The 19327-nt window shown below is 38.1% G+C and overlaps 2 protein-coding genes across 2 annotated transcripts; one reads left to right on the top strand and one right to left on the bottom strand.

Moving 5' to 3' along the window:
• The first annotated feature begins 391 nt into the window (after positions 1–391).
• LOC129232797 (zinc finger protein 271-like) lies at positions 392–2296 on the top strand. Its single transcript, XM_054866898.1, has one exon. It carries the CDS (start codon positions 436–438, stop codon positions 1684–1686), a length of 1251 nt encoding a protein of 416 aa, XP_054722873.1. The 5' UTR covers positions 392–435; the 3' UTR covers positions 1687–2296.
• Positions 2297–5677: 3381 nt separating this feature from the next.
• On the bottom strand, positions 5678–18468 carry LOC129232834 (zinc finger protein 208-like). Its single transcript, XM_054866934.1, has 6 exons — positions 17290–18468; positions 16507–17130; positions 12980–13876; positions 10589–11608; positions 9845–10507; positions 5678–5692 (listed from the first exon to the last, which is right to left on the bottom strand). The coding sequence occupies exons 1-6, from the start codon at positions 18466–18468 to the stop codon at positions 5678–5680; spliced, it is 4398 nt and encodes a 1465-aa protein (XP_054722909.1).
• Between the last annotated feature and the right edge of the window lie 859 nt (positions 18469–19327).

Below are 19327 nucleotides of genomic sequence, written 5' to 3'. Positions count from 1 at the left end.
TCACTCACGATGGCTTATCAGCCTGAGATTCATCATGGCTCTAAAAACAAGTATTTGTGCGAATTTTGTTCAAAGGCATTTTCTTGCACTTCACATCTGATGAGACATCTGAGAACCCATACTGGAGAGAAACCATATTCCTGTGAACAGTGTTCAAAGGCATTTTCCGACACTTCACATTTAATGAGACATCTGAAAACCCATACTGGTGAAAAACCTTATTCCTGTCAACATTGTTCAAAGGCATTTTCCCAAGCTTCACATTTAATGCGACATCTTAGAACCCATACTGGAGAGAATTCGTATTCCTGTAAGCATTGTTTAAAGATATTTTCAAACGATTCAGATTTAATGAGACACCTGAGAACCCATGATGGAGAAAACCCGTATTCCTGTGAACATTGTTCTAAGACATTTTCTGACACTTATTGTTTAATGAGACACCTCAGTATGCATACTGGAGATAAACCATATTCCTGTAAACATTGTTCAAAGACATTTTCCCAAACTTCACATTTAAAGAGACATCTTAGAACCCATACTGGAGAGAAACCGTATTCCTGTGAACATTGTTCAAAGGCATTTTCCGACACTTCACATTTAATGAGACATCTGAAAACCCATACTGGTGAGAAACCGTATTCCTGTCAACATTGTTCAAAGGCATTTTCCCAAACTTCAAATTTAATGAGACACCTGAAAACCCATGATGGAGAGAAACCATATTCCTGTGAACATTGTTCAAAGGCATTTTCCGACACTTCAGTTTTAAAGAGACATCTGAGAATCCATGTTGGCGAGAAACCGTATTCCTGTGAATATTGTTTTAAGACGTTTTCTTTCACTTCACATTTAATGAGACATCTGAGAACCCATACTGGCGAGAAACCATATTCCTGTGAACGTTGTTCAAAGACATTTTCCGACCCTTCACATTTATTGAGACATCTGAGAACCCATACTGGTGAGAAACCATATTCCTGTGAACAGTGTTCAAAGGCATTTTCCCAATCTTCCATTTTAATGACACATCTGCGCACCCATACTGGCGAGAAACCGCATTCCTGTGACCATTGCTCAAAGGGATTTTCCACGCCTTCCGATTTAAAGAAACATCTGAGAACCCATACCGGCGAGAAACCGTATTCCTGTGAACATTGTTCAAAGGCATTTTACAGCACTTCAAATTTAAAGAAACATCTGAGAATCCATAATGGCGAGAAACCGTATTCCTGTGAATATTGTTTTAAGGCGTTTTCTTTCACTTCACATTTAATGAGACATCTGAAAACCCATACTGGCGAGAAACCATATTCCTGTGAACGTTGTTCAAAGACATTTTCTGAGAATTCACATTTAATGAGACATCTGAGAACCCATACTGGCGAGAAACCATATTCCTGTGAACGTTGTTCAAAGACATTTTCCGACCCTTCACATTTATTTAGACATCTGAGAACCCATACTGGCGAGAAACCATATTCCTGTGAACAGTGTTCAAAGGTATTTTCCCAAACTTCACATGTCGAGAGACATCTGGGAACCCATACTGGAGATTTAAAGAGACATGCTGGCGAGAAACTGCATTCCTGTGAACATTGCTCAAAGCCATTTTCCAACACTTCAGATTTAATGAAACATCAGAGAGCCCATACTGTCGAAAAAACTCATTTCTGTGATCAATAATCTAATATTTTTTCCGTTGCTTGATATTTAAATATACATATGAGGCAGTGAGAAGCAAAGGGATGTAAGTGGCAAAATTAATTAAATTGGAGATAACCAGTACACATAGTTGGTGAACCTCTCCTCTCCCTTGGGGCAAGAGATGGTGCTAGTGGCCCTGGTGGGAGCTGCTATACATCAGGATTTGGAAAAAAATTTCAATAAAAGCCTACCTAGGACGTTATCTGTAAACGCGTTTCACTCAAAACTGGAAAATGTCAACTTACATCCCTTTGCTTCTCACTCCCTATGTGAAAATCCTTACTGGAGAGAAATTTTATTTCTCTTAGGGTTATTTAAAGCAAATTTCCAGCTCGTCATATTTGGTGTACCATACTGGCACAAAGCCACATTTCTGTAAAGTTTGGTCAAAGGAAGGTTTGTAACTAGCAAACCTTAAAGTATACTTGAGAAACCGTACTGGAGAAAAGTCATTTTCCTTTGAAGTTGTTTCTAGTACTTTTTGTAACTTGTGCACCTGAAAGTATTGTTGAAAATATATACTATAGAAAAGCTATTTTCCGGTTTTGCTTTTCTAAGGAATTTTCTGTACAAGGAAACCTAATAAAGTATTTGTGAATCCATTTTCATAAAAGTCCATGTTCTTTTGAAGCATGACCTAAAAAGACATCGCCACTGACAAGCCTGGAAAACGTTTCAGAATTTATAATGGAAAAAAGTCCTGTTATCACTTCTAAGAAATAGTCGGAAAGCAGCCATAACCACTGTTTAGAATTCATTTTGGCCAAAATCAAAATTCCTGCTTGACGTGTGTATTGTATTCCTGTGATTATTATAGTAATCCTAAAGTTTTTTTTTTTTTTTGAGCATATTGTTCTCATTTGACTGTTTTTGGCGTCCTTTGATTTTTCCCGCCGCCTCCCTCTGCAGCATCATCGTTGACCGGCCTCACCATGCTGCTCTTCTAGCGAAAACCATCTCCAGGTTGCGTCCATATCCTACACACAAGCATACATACACACACACTCATGCCTACGCACAGACACAAACACACGCCTACATACACACACTCGTGATTGCGAAAAACAATTTGAATTCCAGATGTCCAAATTCATTTTTTTTTTTTTTTTTTTTTTTTTTTTTTTTTTTTGTGTCCGTCGACCAGCAGTACTAATTGAACACTTGAGAACCTATTGTGGCAATTGACCATTTTGTTGTAACTCGTTTGAAGTCATTTTTTTTATTGAGGATACTTGAAGGTACAGTGAAGCCTGTGCAAGTTTACCACCTGCGGTGCAACACTACAGTGAACAACAGTGTGGTTAACTTATAGAAATTGATATATGTGATATAGGACTAGTTCTGTACCTGCCTAAGGTGGTCAACTTCGGTTATTAGCTCTCGAGGGTGGTCAATTATACCGGTTTTACTGTACTTTGAAATACTATGCGGACAACAATAAGTCATTTTCTACTTTTCTAGTATTGATTACTTATGATTGATTCTATTGTCTATAACTTCATAAGTTTCATTCATTTCATAAATCTGATTAACACCTCCGTTTTCCCCCCATCAAAGTCCATTTTTTGAAAATGCCCCCCCCCCCCCACCCATTTTTTTTTAGTTTTCGACAGTTTTATAGCTGTTATTTTCAGCTAGAAATTGTCATGATGCCAGTTTTTTTTTCCTTCTTGCCATGGACAGAAGTCTTTATCTTATTTTCCAATCACATGTTGTGAGCCTGCATGTTCGCAAAGCATGACAAAAACATTTTAGCTTTATAAAAACGGAAGAAAATGTCAATCAGTTTTGTCAGAAAATTTCGCGAAAATACAAGACGATGATAAAGATTTGTAAGCATTTCACAAATATTTTAACTTTTTACTGCTTTCAGCATAAGGAAATCCTTGGCCAATTCTTATCTGGCTGAGAAAAACTTATTACAATTGTGCATATAGAAAGTTTTCATAAAAATTCAAAGCAGAATTACTTGGAAGGGGAAAACACTAAATGATTTGGTATTACATACCGAGAGTTGATCAATTTAATCAATGATAAAATATTTGACACTTTCGGAGAATTAACCAAGGGCTAATTAAAAAGGAAAAAAGCAGTTTCGTGTACTAGAAAAGGCAGAAAATTGTTTGAAAATTCCTTCTGAAAACAAAGCATATAACTTTAAGAAAATTCGTGCATGGGAAAAAAAATATTTACTATAGATAGCTTATTACAATTGCTAATGTCATGACAATTTAATCAGCAATAATATCTGTAAACCCATACATTACATTATAAAAAGTCTCCTCAACATTTCTATGACGATTTAACTACAATCAGAACTATCAAAACCAAACAACATTCAATCACATAAAGTCAATTGATTACCATTAGTCAAACAATGAAAATTATTGTCAATTTATCCCCAATTAAGGGCTACTACAGAGCTGAATGAATCTATTGGAAAACAGTTTCTGACTCATTTGAAGGCTACTACACATTTATTAAATGTTCAGTTAGTGAAAAAGTCAAAGTTAGTCAGTGAAAGTTAGTCAAAGTCATTTTCTGACAATTCACATTTAATGAGACATCTCGTTAAGGGCGAAGTTAGTCTGCGTTTTTAGAACTTCAACTTCGAAAAATCGGACAGAAAGATGATCGATTTAGCTCTTTTTTTAAAAAAATCGATAGAGGCCAACTTCAAAAAGTCCCATTCCTTTCATTACCCTATCTTCAACAAATATAGCCGAAAATAGCATTTTTAAGGTTTAGATTTCTAAAAATTTTCGCAGAAGAGCCCCAGAACCTTTTTTTTCCCCCCGTAGCATCACCAGAGACCGTCTAAAACTGCGTCCTTAGGCCTACATTTTCAAAAAGTTTCCGGGGGTTCTCTCCCGGACCCCCCTCCCCCATCAGAAGCGAGAATTTTTTAGGAGTTCCCTCTTAAAACTATTTTTTAGTTGTGCCCTTGGAGGACGAAATGAAGTCCTTGCCCCAACTCGGAAAAAAAAAAAAGAAGGTCAGGGCACTGTTGTTCCCCCTTTCCCAAAATTCAAACTACAAAAAAATTGTGGGGGGGGGGGAGCTAATCTCGGCTGTATGGGCTACCTCCAAAATAAAAACATATATACGCCACTGCTGTTATATTTGTAGAAACTCTTGTTTAAGGGGTACCTCAAAAATGATGAAACGATCAAAAAAAATTTTTTATTGCTTATTTCAAAAGTAAAACCTATTCTGAACACAGAGAAAAAGTTTCATTGCTTTAGTTCAAATATTTAAAAAGTTATGAGTGGTTTTAGGCCACGCTCGCTATGTGTTCTTATGCAAAAGAAAAACTTTAAACTGCTTTTTCTCGATGATGGTATTTTTGTGTTTTCATGTCATTAGAATCCCTAAGGATTTTTTTCCTATTACTTTCTGCAATTGGGATAACATATTTGACAAAACTGTGCATTGGATAAGCATTTTATAAATTACTCAAATGTTTAGAGCATGTTAAACCTTTAAAAACCAATTTTTTATGAAAAAAAACTTTGATTTTTTTACATAATTAATCACAGAAAATTTTCTAATAAACTCATAAGCAAATGAATGCACAGATTTTTAGAGATAATTATAGTGATCGTTTAGCAAAAAAAAATTTCTAATTAGTGCAAAAATGAAAAAACCTTAGGGATTTCAAAAAATTGAAATTTTTTTTCAATTTTTTTAATTTTTAAAAAAAGTACGCAAAATTTTTAAATTTTGAAAATCAATTATTGATTAAGAAATAAGTATGCACGTTATGGTTTCAAAGAAACATAAAATTTACTTAAATTTAAAAAACATGTTTGAAAGGTACTGTAAATCTGTAAAAGGCATGACGTGGAAACTTGTCTTGTCGCTCATACTACTTACGATCATCCTAGTCATCCAAGTGTGACAATGAGGGATACGAAAATATTTTGCAACGTAAACCACCCGGGAAACTGACCCTGAGTAGTGTATATTGCTAAATTACTAGCATCTGCTTTGATAGAGTATAATTAAGCACATTTGTTTCAAAAATAACTTAAAATTTTTTTAAAACATATCTAAGCAGGGGAGATAGTGGACTCAAGTAAATTTTTCTGAAGACAATGAAATTTTCTGAAACTCTGAGGAAGCTTGATCCCCCCCCCCCCCCTCTCCAGTAAAAACTATTCAAATATACATACAAAGATCATTGGGGAAAAAATTATTTATTTATTTATTATTATTATTCTGAAATAATTTTCATTTTTAGAATATGTTGTCAGTCCAAAACTTCCCAAAACGGCAAATCTAAAGTTTTTAAAATTTTCGGATTACAAACAACTCTGATTTAAAGATTTAAATGAAAAAAAAAAGTTTTGAGCTTTTATAAACAATTTGAAATTTAAATAAAGTAAACAAAATAATAATAGTAATAAAACAATATGTTCTAATCCAACAGATGCAGAGATTGCACTTAGTGGTGCGACATCTGTAGCGTAACTATGGGGGTGCTCCCCCCCCCCCCCCCACCTAGACACGTATGTCCGAAAAAAAAAGCACAAAAAGAGGAAAAAAATTGCAAAACAGTTCTTTCCGAGAAAGCAATGAAGTACGATTTTCCTCTGAAAAGTATGTTAAAAAATTACCTTCAACTCCCCCCCCCCCCTCCCCATCTGCCAACAGCACCATTAAAGATCGTCTAAACTCTAAAATATCGTTTTAGGACAAGAATGAAAAAAAAAAAAATCAAAAAGTCCCTGAAGGCCATTTTATTTCCTAATGTAACCAAAAATGGCCGACAATCGCGTTTTAATGACTTCAATTTAGAAAAATTTCCAAGGGCAGGTCCTTGAAATTTCCCTCCCTCTAGAGCTAATTTTGAACATTCTGGTACCTACGCATCTTTTTCCCCACTTCATCATCTAAGATCGTTTGAAATTAAATTCTTGAAACTTGTAGACAAAGTTGATAAACACGTAGTTGTTAACAAAAAACTTCTGGGGAGCAACTAAACACCATCTTTTTCCATGGCGGTACCAAAAAGTCTACAATCGCGCTTTGGAGATTTTAATTTCGAAAAATTTCCGATGGGAGGGTCCTCGAAACTTACCTCCCCTTAACATTACCAAGTTCGTCTGGAATTAATTCCGTTAGTAGAGCTACAGCTTCAGAAGAAGAAAAAAAAAATGTTGATGATTTCTCCTGACATTGTTGAAGATCTTCGAAAAATGCCGTTTTTGGAACTTGTATTTCAAAAAATTGCTGGACGCCAGCCCTAACCTTGCCAAAGACAACCAACTATTGCGTTTTAGACTTCAAAATTTGAAGCATTTCTGAGGGCAGGAAAAACGAACCTCCCCTCCAACTAACACCACAAAGATTGTTTAGAATTGTATTTTTAAAGCTACAAATTCGGGAAAAATACATCTTACATGAAAATAAAACACACACACTCATAGAAGCTCTATAATTTTATTTCAGTTAATAAAAATATAGTATACTAATTTACATTGACTCTTGTTCACTGAAAATGTGCATGAATAAATTATTTTTAAAAAATCAAAAAAATTAGGTAATTAACACGCTTTTATTAGCTTCACCTGTATGTATGTATGTATGTATGTATCTTGTAACGGAATTTCGCAGCTCAAATTTCGCCCACTTCCTGCGATTGGATTCTTTTGAAATTTGGCACGCGACCTCAGACCCGATGACAATGCAATAATCTATAATCGAATTAATTAATTAACTCTTTTAATTGTTAGTTTCCTCCAATTTTAATCAATATTTTGGTAAAAATCCAACAATGTGAAAAAGGAAAAATTTAAAAAAAAATACATTAAAAAATGCTCGCAAAATTATTTTAAAATATCTACAAAAACCTTTAATTTTTCTGCATCAGACAAAATTTGTTCCAATGTTCCAAGGTAATTAGAACATGAAATACAATTGTTTTTAACTAATTTCATGCCAGAATTTAGGTGAGCCTTCAATTGGAAATTCATTGCTGATCAGACCATTGGTGAGCAAAACTTTTATTCAAATGCATCTCAAGTTTTCAAAGTAATATAAATATGCTTTCCGCAAACATACATCGATGACTCACAATAGCTTCCCATTCGGGTGCCCTTGTCTTAACTTTCAAGATATTACCTCGCACTTGTTTTATAAATAATTTCGTCAATTCAACTTTTAGGAAAAGAAGTAATTGCAATTTTGCCGGATAATTCTCCAACATAAGACTAAAAAACAGAAAAATAAAATAATAGTTCAAAAAACTAAAGAAACACGCTTTCGTAGCAAAATGAACTAAAAAGTGAAAAATGATCTTTGGATAATAGTAGTTGACCAATCACTTAATTTTAATGTAATACAGAAAAGCGTGAGGGGGGGGGGGCTTCTTATCAGTTGTCTTCAATTTCTTCCATTTGTTGTCCAATCAAATATGTAAATAGACAACACCCCACGCTTTTTTGTATTACATTAAAATTAAGTAATTGGTCAACTACTATCATCCAAAGATTATTTTTCACTTTTTAGTTCACTTTGCTACGAAAGTGTGTTTTTAGTTTTTTAAACTATTATTTTATTTATGGTAAAGTTTAAGTAAATGTACGGGGGTGCCGCCCCGCCCCCAAATCATGCCGCCCTGGGCTATAGCCCAGTAATACGTAAATACGGCACTGCATAGCTCGGTCTACTCTTATTATTAGTCTATGGTATGAACTCTAAAGTGTTTCTTCAAGCCAGAACTGCCAGAAAATGTTTTTGAACAGTGGTCGCACGCATAAGGCTTTTCACCAGTATGGGTTAGCATGTGTCTCTTCAACTGCGTAGGCCAAGAAAATGCCTTTGAGCAACATTCACAAGAGTACGGTTTTTCCCCGGTATGGGTTCGCAAATGTTGCTGCAAATTCACAGACTGGGTGAATGCTTTTGAGCAGTGTTCGCACGAAAACGGTTTTTCGTTAGTGTGGGTTCTCATGTGCATCACTAAACTTGTAGAGTGGACAAATGTCTTAGGACAGTGTATGCAAGCATGAGCCTTCTCGCCAGTGTGAACTAACATGTGTCGCCGCAAGTGTCTGAAGTCAGAAAGCGTCTTCGAACACTTTTCGCACGTCGGTTTCTCGCCAGTGTGGTCTCTTTTATGTATCTTAAGCTGGGTACTACTAGAAAATGTCTTTGAGCAATGTTCGCACGAATATGGTTTCGCGCCAGTGTGGACTCTCATGTGTGAAGTTAAAGTTGAAGAGTGAGCGAATGCCTTAGAGCAATGTTCGCACACATGGGGTTTCTCGCCGGTATGAATGACCTTATGTCGCTTTAAGCAAGTATAGTCAGAAAATGTCTTTGAACAAATTTCGCAAGAATATGGTTTTTCGCCAGTGTGGACTCTTGCATGTGCCTTTAGTTGTGAAAGGAAAGTAAAAGTCTTTGAGCAATGTTCGCACGGATATGGTTTTTCGCCAGTGTGGCTTCTCATGTGTGAAGTTAAAGTTGAAGAGAGAGCGAATGCCTTAGAGCAATGTTCGCACACATGGGGTTTCTCGCCGGTATGAATGACCTTGTGTCGCTTTAAGCAAGTATAGTCAGAAAATGTCTTTGAACAAAGTTCGCAAGAATATGGTCTTTCGCCAGTGTGGACTCTTGCATGTACCTTTAGTTGTGAAAGGAAAGTAAAAGTCTTTGAGCAATGTTCGCACGGATATGGTTTTTCGCCAGTGTGGCTTCTCATGTGTGAAGTTAAAGTTGAAGAGAGAGCGAATGCCTTAGAGCAATGTTCGCACACATGGGGTTTCTCGCCGGTATGAATGACCTTATGTCGCTTTAAGCAAGTATAGTCAGAAAATGTCTTTGAACAAAGTTCGCAAGAATATGGTCTTTCGCCTGTGTGGACTCTTGCATGTACCTTTAGTTGTGAAAGAAAAGTAAAAGTCTTTGAGCAATGTTCGCACGGATATGGTTTTTCGCCAGTGTGGCTTTTCATGTGTGAAGCTAAAGTTGAAGAGAGAGCGAATGCCTTAGAGCAATGTTCGCACACATGGGGTTTCTCGCCGGTATGAATGATCTTGTGTCGCATTAAGCATGAAGAGTAAGAAAATGTCTTTGAACAAAGTTCGCAAGAATATGGTTTTTCGCCAGTGTGGACTCTTGCATGTGCCTTTAGTTGTGAAAGGAAAGTAAAAGTCTTTGAGCAATGTTCGCACGGATATGGTTTTTCGCCAGTGTGGCTTCTCATGTGTGAGATTAAAGTTGAAGAGAGAGCGAATGCCTTAGAGCAATGTTCGCACACATGGGGTTTCTCGCCGGTATGAATGACCTTGTGTCGCATTAAGCATGAAGAGTAAGAAAATGTCTTTGAACAAAGTTCGCAAGAATATGGTTTTTCGCCAGTGTGGACTCTTGCATGTGCCTTTAGTTGTGAAAGGAAAGTAAAAGTCTTTGAGCAATGTTCGCACGGATATGGTTTTTCGCCAGTGTGGCTTCTCATTTGTGAGATTAAGGTTGAAGAGAGAGCGAATGCCTTAGAGCAATGTTCGCACACATGGGGTTTCTCGCCGGTATGAATGACCTTGTGGCGCATTAAGCATGAAGAGTAAGAAAATGTCTTTGAACAAAGTTCGCAAGAATATGGTTTTTCGCCAGTGTGGACTCTTGCATGTGCCTTTAGTTGTGAAAGGAAAGTAAAAGTCTTTGAGCAATGTTCGCACGGATATGGTTTTTCGCCAGTGTGGCTTCTCATTTGTGAGATTAAGGTTGAAGAGAGAGCGAATGCCTTAGAGCAATGTTCGCACACATGGGGTTTCTCGCCGGTATGAATGACCTTGTGTCGCATTAAGCATGAAGAGTAAGAAAATGTCTTTGAACAAAGTTCGCAAGAATATGGTTTTTCGCCAGTGTGGACTCTTGCATGTGCCTTTAGTTGTGAAAGGAAAGTAAAAGTCTTTGAGCAATGTTCGCACGGATATGGTTTTTCGCCAGTGTGGCTTCTCATTTGTGAGATTAAGGTTGAAGAGAGAGCGAATGCCTTAGAGCAATGTTCGCACACATGGGGTTTCTCGCCGGTATGAATGACCTTGTGTCGCATTAAGCATGAAGAGTAAGAAAATGTCTTTGAACAAAGTTCGCAAGAATATGGTTTTTCGCCAGTGTGGACTCTTGCATGTGCCTTTAGTTGTGAAAGGAAAGTAAAAGTCTTTGAGCAATGTTCGCACGGATATGGTTTTTCGCCAGTGTGGCTTCTCATTTGTGAGATTAAGGTTGAAGAGAGAGCGAATGCCTTAGAGCAATGTTCGCACACATGGGGTTTCTCGCCGGTATGAATGACCTTGTGTCGCATTAAGCATGAAGAGTAAGAAAATGTCTTTGAACAAAGTTCGCAAGAATATGGTTTTTCGCCAGTGTGGACTCTTGCATGTGCCTTTAGTTGTGAAAGGAAAGTAAAAGTCTTTGAGCAATGTTCGCACGGATATGGTTTTTCGCCAGTGTGGCTTCTCATGTGTGAAGTTAAAGTTGAAGAGAGAGCGAATGCCTTAGAGCAATGTTCGCACACATGGGGTTTCTCGCCGGTATGAATGACCTTGTGTCGCTTTAAGCAAGTATAGTCAGAAAATGTCTTTGAACAAAGTTCGCAAGAATATGGTCTTTCGCCAGTGTGGACTCTTGCATGTACCTTTAGTTGTGAAAGGAAAGTAAAAGTCTTTGAGCAATGTTCGCACGGATATGGTTTTTCGCCAGTGTGGCTTCTCATTTGTGAGATTAAGGTTGAAGAGAGAGCGAATGCCTTAGAGCAATGTTCGCACACATGGGGTTTCTCGCCGGTATGAATGACCTTGTGGCGCATTAAGCATGAAGAGTAAGAAAATGTCTTTGAACAAAGTTCGCAAGAATATGGTTTTTCGCCAGTGTGGACTCTTGCATGTGCCTTTAGTTGTGAAAGGAAAGTAAAAGTCTTTGAGCAATGTTCGCACGGATATGGTTTTTCGCCAGTGTGGCTTCTCATTTGTGAGATTAAGGTTGAAGAGAGAGCGAATGCCTTAGAGCAATGTTCGCACACATGGGGTTTCTCGCCGGTATGAATGACCTTGTGTCGCATTAAGCATGAAGAGTAAGAAAATGTCTTTGAACAAAGTTCGCAAGAATATGGTTTTTCGCCAGTGTGGACTCTTGCATGTGCCTTTAGTTGTGAAAGGAAAGTAAAAGTCTTTGAGCAATGTTCGCACGGATATGGTTTTTCGCCAGTGTGGCTTCTCATTTGTGAGATTAAGGTTGAAGAGAGAGCGAATGCCTTAGAGCAATGTTCGCACACATGGGGTTTCTCGCCGGTATGAATGACCTTGTGTCGCATTAAGCATGAAGAGTAAGAAAATGTCTTTGAACAAAGTTCGCAAGAATATGGTTTTTCGCCAGTGTGGACTCTTGCATGTGCCTTTAGTTGTGAAAGGAAAGTAAAAGTCTTTGAGCAATGTTCGCACGGATATGGTTTTTCGCCAGTGTGGCTTCTCATTTGTGAGATTAAGGTTGAAGAGAGAGCGAATGCCTTAGAGCAATGTTCGCACACATGGGGTTTCTCGCCGGTATGAATGACCTTGTGTCGCATTAAGCATGAAGAGTAAGAAAATGTCTTTGAACAAAGTTCGCAAGAATATGGTTTTTCGCCAGTGTGGACTCTTGCATGTGCCTTTAGTTGTGAAAGGAAAGTAAAAGTCTTTGAGCAATGTTCGCACGGATATGGTTTTTCGCCAGTGTGGCTTCTCATTTGTGAGATTAAGGTTGAAGAGAGAGCGAATGCCTTAGAGCAATGTTCGCACACATGGGGTTTCTCGCCGGTATGAATGACCTTGTGTCGCATTAAGCATGAAGAGTAAGAAAATGTCTTTGAACAAAGTTCGCAAGAATATGGTTTTTCGCCAGTGTGGACTCTTGCATGTGCCTTTAGTTGTGAAAGGAAAGTAAAAGTCTTTGAGCAATGTTCGCACGGATATGGTTTTTCGCCAGTGTGGCTTCTCATTTGTGAGATTAAGGTTGAAGAGAGAGCGAATGCCTTAGAGCAATGTTCGCACACATGGGGTTTCTCGCCGGTATGAATGACCTTGTGTCGCATTAAGCATGAAGAGTAAGAAAATGTCTTTGAACAAAGTTCGCAAGAACATGGTTTTTCGCCAGTGTGGACTCTTGCATGTGCCTTTAGTTGTGAAAGGAAAGTAAAAGTCTTTGAGCAATGTTCGCACGGATATGGTTTTTCGCCAGTGTGGCTTCTCATTTGTGAGATTAAGGTTGAAGAGAGAGCGAATGCCTTAGAGCAATGTTCGCACACATGGGGTTTCTCGCCGGTATGAATGACCTTGTGTCGCATTAAGCATGAAGAGTAAGAAAATGTCTTTGAACAAAGTTCGCAAGAATATGGTTTTTCGCCAGTGTGGACTCTTGCATGTGCCTTTAGTTGTGAAAGGAAAGTAAAAGTCTTTGAGCAATGTTCGCACGGATATGGTTTTTCGCCAGTGTGGCTTCTCATTTGTGAGATTAAGGTTGAAGAGAGAGCGAATGCCTTAGAGCAATGTTCGCACACATGGGGTTTCTCGCCGGTATGAATGACCTTGTGTCGCATTAAGCATGAAGAGTAAGAAAATGTCTTTGAACAAAGTTCGCAAGAATATGGTTTTTCGCCAGTGTGGACTCTTGCATGTGCCTTTAGTTGTGAAAGGAAAGTAAAAGTCTTTGAGCAATGTTCGCACGGATATGGTTTTTCGCCAGTGTGGCTTCTCATTTGTGAGATTAAGGTTGAAGAGAGAGCGAATGCCTTAGAGCAATGTTCGCACACATGGGGTTTCTCGCCGGTATGAATGACCTTGTGTCGCATTAAGCATGAAGAGTAAGAAAATGTCTTTGAACAAAGTTCGCAAGAATATGGTTTTTCGCCAGTGTGGACTCTTGCATGTGCCTTTAGTTGTGAAAGGAAAGTAAAAGTCTTTGAGCAATGTTCGCACGGATATGGTTTTTCGCCAGTGTGGCTTCTCATTTGTGAGATTAAGGTTGAAGAGAGAGCGAATGCCTTAGAGCAATGTTCGCACACATGGGGTTTCTCGCCGGTATGAATGACCTTGTGTCGCATTAAGCATGAAGAGTAAGAAAATGTCTTTGAACAAAGTTCGCAAGAATATGGTTTTTCGCCAGTGTGGACTCTTGCATGTGCCTTTAGTTGTGAAAGGAAAGTAAAAGTCTTTGAGCAATGTTCGCACGGATATGGTTTTTCGCCAGTGTGGCTTCTCATTTGTGAGATTAAGGTTGAAGAGAGAGCGAATGCCTTAGAGCAATGTTCGCACACATGGGGTTTCTCGCCGGTATGAATGACCTTGTGTCGCATTCCCAGGTAGCACAAACCATCGGATTTACGTTGGAGAAAGGTTGAAAATGCATCGTAATGGTTGGAAATATGTTTTGGTTAGATATTGGTTTTTTCATACGCTCATCCGATCATTTGAAGCATCGGAGGATGGTTTAAAACCAACCTATATCCGACTAAACGTATTCCCAACTTATTTCTAACCTTCAAACCTGTTTCACATTTACGCCCATTTATTATGGTTGCTGATTTGCGCGTTCTGCGAAGCGTGCGTAATGCGTCCCATAAGCCCCCCCCCCCGCCTCTGCAGTCTTTGTTGAGACCCATGACTTGAAAAAGGGGTGAGGGAGGAGTGAGTGCGCTAGGGGCATAGCCATTTTCTTTTTCATTCCAGGGTCACATACACATTCACACGTGTCGTACTTGCTCACGGCGAGTGTCATTCAATCTCACAAGTACTAAAGTCTTCCAAAGTAATTCAATTCATTTTTCCAACTATTTTTCTTTCTTTCAATAAATTTAAAACAAAGATAAAACATTGTTTTTTTTTTGGTATGTGTGTGTTTGATTATTAAATGCATTCTACTTTTATTTGTTTTCCAAGCACGACAAATGATTGTGGCTGTGCAGGCCTAGATTTTTCTTGTTTCAAACTGCTAGAATTTTTCCTACAAATTCATTTTGGCAGGAGGTTTTAGGAAGAGGTTGTTTCAAGGGGAATTTTATCTTTTTTTTTGGGGGGGGAGGGAGGGGTCTCCGATGAATCGAAATTCTTGAAATTTTTGCTCATTCGAACTGATTTTCTTTTTTTGATAGATGCTTTAACTAGTTTTTTTTAGAGAATTTTGTGAATGCTTTGAATTCGTTTTAGAATTTCATGTTGTTCCTTTGTTTAGCTTTGGTAATTTTAAACGCACAATACATGTGCAATTTACCATAGAAATAAAATTGTGTCTTTGCATGAACTTTTCTCGTTGATGGATAAAATACATTAAAATTCCTTCCCTAATACTAAAATGAAAAAAAAAAAAAAAAAGGTCAATGAACATGAATTTTTTAATAAAATGGGAGAGTATAATAGTTCGACAAAACAATAAAATAAGTAGTTTTCATGATATTCAAGTTTAACCCACGTCATTTTAATTGTTATGAAGATTCTAACTGAATGTGTATGCGTATGTTTTTTTTATTTTTTATTTTTATTTATTTATTTTTTTTTAATTCTTATTTCAGGTCAAAGCAAAATTGAACCTTCAAACAAGCTAGGTTATTTTTTATGGCAGAATTTTAAAGTCAAAGATTTTATTCTGTCTTAAGAATAACCTTGCTGGTAATTAATATTTCCTGAAAAAGAAAAAAGAAACTAATGTATGCTTATGAAGATAATTTTCGAGTAATTATTCAGAAAAATAAAAGGTAAGAATTATAAATATCTTAATTTTTGTTCATATTTTATTGAAACGTTTGTAAATGATAGGAAAATGATAAATTGCATTTTTTTTTTTTTTTAGCATTTTTACTTTTTGAAACAATATATTGATGTAATGAGTGAAAATAGTAAAAACTTTAAATGAAACAGGTTTGAGAGCAATCAGAGGTAGCAATAAAGGTTATGATGTCACAAAGGGCAAAAAGTCACATAAATTATAGATACTATACATGATGCAACTATTTCTCTACTATATTTTAATTTATTTTAGCATATAAGAATTTCCATGCTTCAGCATATTTTTTTAATTTTTAGTATTTCTATTTCTACGCTTGTAAAATAATAATGATTTGATATATATTTGGTAAAGTATATTGATTTGATGAGGGAAAATAATAAAAAATTCAAATGAAATAGGCTGGAAAGCAATCTGAGGTAGCACACTATTAAGGTTGCGCATATTAAATTTCAATAACATTGGGAAATAGTTACTTAAATGCTGATTTTTCATCAGAATAGCGTCGGAAAATAATCAGTCTAACGTTGCAGCTAACGTTGGAAAATTGTTGGATAAGCGTCGAAATTTATATTGGGACAATGTTAAGAAGTGTTGTTTAACTGTTGTAATTTACATTGGAATAACGTTTGGAATTGGTTGGTTCACCGTTGCATTTTACGTAGGAACAGCGCTGGAAAAATGTTGAGATAACGTTGGAAACCAATCGTTGGATAACCGTTTTCCGACGGTGCACTTTAACGTATGTTCTAACGTAAGAGGCCGACATAAGTCTAACGTAATAAGCTAACGTTGGCCGAATGTTCGTGTGCTAGCTGGGATTAAGCATGAAGAGTAAGAAAATGTCTTTGAACAAAGTTCGCAAGAATATGGTTTTTCGCCAGTGTGGACTCTTGCATGTGCCTTTAGTTGTGAAAGGAAAGTAAAAGTCTTTGAGCAATGTTCGCACGGATATGGTTTTTCGCCAGTGTGGCTTCTCATTTGTGAGATTAAGGTTGAAGAGAGAGCGAATGCCTTAGAGCAATGTTCGCACACATGGGGTTTCTCGCCGGTATGAATGACCTTGTGTCGCATTAAGCATGAAGAGTAAGAAAATGTCTTTGAACAAAGTTCGCAAGAACATGGTTTTTCGCCAGTGTGGACTCTTGCATGTGCCTTTAGTTGTGAAAGGAAAGTAAAAGTCTTTGAGCAATGTTCGCACGGATATGGTTTTTCGCCAGTGTGGCTTCTCATTTGTGAGATTAAGGTTGAAGAGAGAGCGAATGCCTTAGAGCAATGTTCGCACACATGGGGTTTCTCGCCGGTATGAATGACCTTGTGTCGCATTAAGCATGAAGAGTAAGAAAATGTCTTTGAACAAAGTTCGCAAGAATATGGTTTTTCGCCAGTGTGGACTCTTGCATGTGCCTTTAGTTGTGAAAGGAAAGTAAAAGTCTTTGAGCAATGTTCGCACGGATATGGTTTTTCGCCAGTGTGGCTTCTCATTTGTGAGATTAAGGTTGAAGAGAGAGCGAATGCCTTAGAGCAATGTTCGCACACATGGGGTTTCTCGCCGGTATGAATGACCTTGTGTCGCATTAAGCATGAAGAGTAAGAAAATGTCTTTGAACAAAGTTCGCAAGAATATGGTTTTTCGCCAGTGTGGACTCTTGCATGTGCCTTTAGTTGTGAAAGGAAAGTAAAAGTCTTTGAGCAATGTTCGCACGGATATGGTTTTTCGCCAGTGTGGCTTCTCATTTGTGAGATTAAGGTTGAAGAGAGAGCGAATGCCTTAGAGCAATGTTCGCACACATGGGGTTTCTCGCCGGTATGAATGACCTTGTGTCGCATTAAGCATGAAGAGTAAGAAAATGTCTTTGAACAAAGTTCGCAAGAATATGGTTTTTCGCCAGTGTGGACTCTTGCATGTGCCTTTAGTTGTGAAAGGAAAGTAAAAGTCTTTGAGCAATGTTCGCACGGATATGGTTTTTCGCCAGTGTGGCTTCTCATTTGTGAGATTAAGGTTGAAGAGAGAGCGAATGCCTTAGAGCAATGTTCGCACACATGGGGTTTCTCGCCGGTATGAATGACCTTGTGTCGCATTAAGCATGAAGAGTAAGAAAATGTCTTTGAACAAAGTTCGCAAGAATATGGTTTTTCGCCAGTGTGGACTCTTGCATGTGCCTTTAGTTGGGAAAGGAAAGTAAAAGTCTTTGAGCAATGTTCGCACGGATATGGTTTTTCGCCAGTGTGGCTTCTCATTTGTGAGATTAAGGTTGAAGAGAGAGCGAATGCCTTAGAGCAATGTTCGCACACATGGGGTTTCTCGCCGGTATGAATGACCTTGTGTCGCATTAAGCATGAAGAGTAAGAAAATGTCTTTGAACAAAGTTCGCAAGAATATGGTTTTTCGCCAGTGTGGACTCTTGCATGTGCCTTTAGTTGTGAAAGGAAAGTAAAAGTCTTTGAGCAATGTTCGCACGGATATGGTTTTTCGCCAGTGTGGCTTCTCATTTGTGAGATTAAGGTTGAAGAGAGAGCGAATGCCTTAGAGCAATGTTCGCACACATGGGGTTTCTCGCCGGTATGAATGACCTTGTGTCGCATTAAGCATGAAGAGTAAGAAAATGTCTTTGAACAAAGTTCGCAAGAATATGGTTTTTCGCCAGTGTGGACTCTTGCATGTGCCTTTAGTTGTGAAAGGAAAGTAAAAGTCTTTGAGCAATGTTCGCACGGATATGGTTTTTCGCCAGTGTGGCTTCTCATTTGTGAGATTAAGGTTGAAGAGAGAGCGAATGCCTTAGAGCAATGTTCGCACACATGGGGTTTCTCGCCGGTATGAATGACCTTGTGTCGCATTAAGCATGAAGAGTAAGAAAATGTCTTTGAACAAAGTTCGCAAGAATATGGTTTTTCGCCAGTGTGGACTCTTGCATGTGCCTTTAGTTGTGAAAGGAAAGTAAAAGTCTTTGAGCAATGTTCGCACGGATATGGTTTTTCGCCAGTGTGGCTTCTCATTTGTGAGATTAAGGTTGAAGAGAGAGCGAATGCCTTAGAGCAATGTTCGCACACATGGGGTTTCTCGCCGGTATGAATGACCTTGTGTCGCATTAAGCATGAAGAGTAAGAAAATGTCTTTGAACAAAGTTCGCAAGAATATGGTTTTTCGCCAGTGTGGACTCTTGCATGTGCCTTTAGTTGTGAAAGGAAAGTAAAAGTCTTTGAGCAATGTTCGCACGGATATGGTTTTTCGCCAGTGTGGCTTCTCATTTGTGAGATTAAGGTTGAAGAGAGAGCGAATGCCTTAGAGCAATGTTCGCACACATGGGGTTTCTCGCCGGTATGAATGACCTTGTGTCGCATTAAGCATGAAGAGTAAGAAAATGTCTTTGAACAAAGTTCGCAAGAATATGGTTTTTCGCCAGTGTGAAGAGAGAGCGAATGCCTTAGAGCAATGTTCGCACACATGGGGTTTCTCGCCGGTATGAATGACCTTGTGTCGCATTAAGCATGAAGAGTAAGAAAATGTCTTTGAACAAAGTTCGCAAGAATAATGTTCGCACGGATATCGCACGGATATGGTTTTTCGCCAGTGTGGCTTCTCATTTGTGAGATTAAGGTTGAAGAGAGAGCGAATGCCTTAGAGCAATGTTCGCACACATGGGGTTTCTCGCCGGTATGAATGACCTTGTGTCGCATTAAGCATGAAGAGTAAGAAAATGTCTTTGAACAAAGTTCGCAAGAATATGGTTTTTCGCCAGTGTGGACTCTTGCATGTGCCTTTAGTTGTGAAAGGAAAGTAAAAGTCTTTGAGCAATGTTCGCACGGATATGGTTTTTCGCCAGTGTGGCTTCTCATTTGTGAGATTAAGGTTGAA

This window comes from Uloborus diversus, unplaced genomic scaffold (genome assembly GCF_026930045.1).
Source record: "Uloborus diversus isolate 005 unplaced genomic scaffold, Udiv.v.3.1 scaffold_14, whole genome shotgun sequence".
In the NCBI taxonomy this organism is placed as follows: Eukaryota; Metazoa; Arthropoda; class Arachnida; order Araneae; family Uloboridae; genus Uloborus; species Uloborus diversus.
Note: the sequence above shows the minus strand (reverse complement) of the source record. Positions and strands in the feature narration are given on the sequence as shown.

What these genes read in the sequence shown, in the direction of transcription:
- LOC129232797 (XM_054866898.1), top strand. Translation starts at nt 436, where the DNA reads ATGAGACACCTCAGTATGCATACTGGAGATAAACCATATTCCTGTAAA.
- LOC129232834 (XM_054866934.1), bottom strand. Translation starts at nt 18,468, where the DNA reads ATGAGAAGCCACACTGGCGAAAAACCATATCCGTGCGAACATTGCTCA. An exon ending in CATGCTTAATGCGACACAAG is followed by an intron (nt 17,131 to 17,289) that starts GTCATTCATACC and finishes TCACAACTAAAG; the next exon opens with GCACATGCAAGAGTCCACAC. An exon ending in TGTGCGAACATTGCTCTAAG is followed by an intron (nt 11,609 to 12,979) that starts GCATTCGCTCTC and finishes TCACAACTAAAG; the next exon opens with GCACATGCAAGAGTCCACAC.